Source organism: Octodon degus, unplaced genomic scaffold (assembly GCF_000260255.1).
Source record: "Octodon degus isolate 3935 unplaced genomic scaffold, OctDeg1.0 scaffold00004, whole genome shotgun sequence".
Lineage (NCBI taxonomy): Eukaryota > Metazoa > Chordata > Mammalia > Rodentia > Octodontidae > Octodon > Octodon degus.
The window spans coordinates 23,585,132-23,586,287 of NW_004524580.1; the positions used below are offsets into that span (position 1 = coordinate 23,585,132).

Sequence of the window (1,156 nt, forward strand, 5' to 3'; positions counted from 1 at the left end):
CTCCCTATGTTTCTGTAGTTGATTCTTTACTTCAGATGCGGGCCTGGGCTAGGACTGGATCTCTATTTCTGTATTTTGGCTATCATGAATTATGCTGCCCTCAAAGTTCAGGATCATTCTGTGAACAAACATTTTTATTTCTCTTGGGTTGGCAGGAATGGAAGTGCTATTGTGCTGCATTCTTTTTCAAGACAAACACACCACTCTGTTTTTTTTGAGGGACAGAATCTCATGATATAAGTCAGGCTGGCCTTGAACTCACGGCTATCCTCTTGCCTCAGCTTCCTGAATGCTGGGATTACAGGTGGGAGCTACCCCACCCAGTTCAAACGCACTATTTTAGTATTCCTACCAGGAATTTATGAGGGTTCTAATTTCTCCACATACTTAACACTGTGCTTTAATTAAGAAGTAAAAGCGTATAAGCCAGGCATGGTGGTGTTATACACGACAGCCCACCCTACACAACACTGTGGATTTTTGTTTTCATTTTCCCTCCCTTTTTACTAAGCCCAAATTTGCTCTGCAGAGCCCATTTTCCCACTATCCTTCTGTTTTTGTTCGCTACCTGTCACACATGTGAAACTTTGCTACAAGAAGAAATACCAGCAGCACTTCTTCAGCGGTGGAAGAAGTCACCATACACACCTGGGCTGAAGAGCACTATGGCCTTCAGGTAGGCATACTCGTAGCCATCGATGCAGAGCTTGACCATGCTGTTACAAAACTCCTGCAGCTTGAAGATGTGCTCCATCAGAAGTTTCCTCCTTTCTGGGGACATTTTATCTTGAATTAAAAAATAAGCAAATGATTTTACTCTTCATCTGAAATGTGTGACTATTTTTATCCAATATATTTCCTTATCACTGATTTCCAACTTTGAATAAAGCGAATTTACAAATGTTTAAAATTCAGAATCTCTTCAATTATAGATGAAACTAATAATCTTTAACTTTGTTCATTCAACAAAAAGTTAGTACAGAAAATCCTAAAGGCAGTGTTTCAAGATCTTATATCTTTTAAGATAAAAGACAACTAGGGGCCTGGCCCTAGCTCAGTTCTTTAAGTGACAGCTTCGGCAAAGCTGTCAGCCTCAGGTTGCTGGAGTTCGATCCCCACAACACTCCAGCCAGCCAAACCACCACTCAGGGCATTC

General features: G+C 41.1%; 1 protein-coding gene across 1 annotated transcript in view; it reads right to left on the minus strand.

The window, feature by feature from the left end:
* The window catches only part of Nr2c1 (nuclear receptor subfamily 2 group C member 1), a 55,350-nt gene that overhangs the window by 14,610 nt on the left and 39,584 nt on the right, over positions 1-1,156 (minus strand). Inside the window, exon 12 of the mRNA XM_004623795.3 lies at positions 649-786. Coding sequence (XP_004623852.1) covers positions 649-786 — 138 coding nt within the window. The remainder of the gene's footprint in view (positions 1-648; positions 787-1,156) is intronic.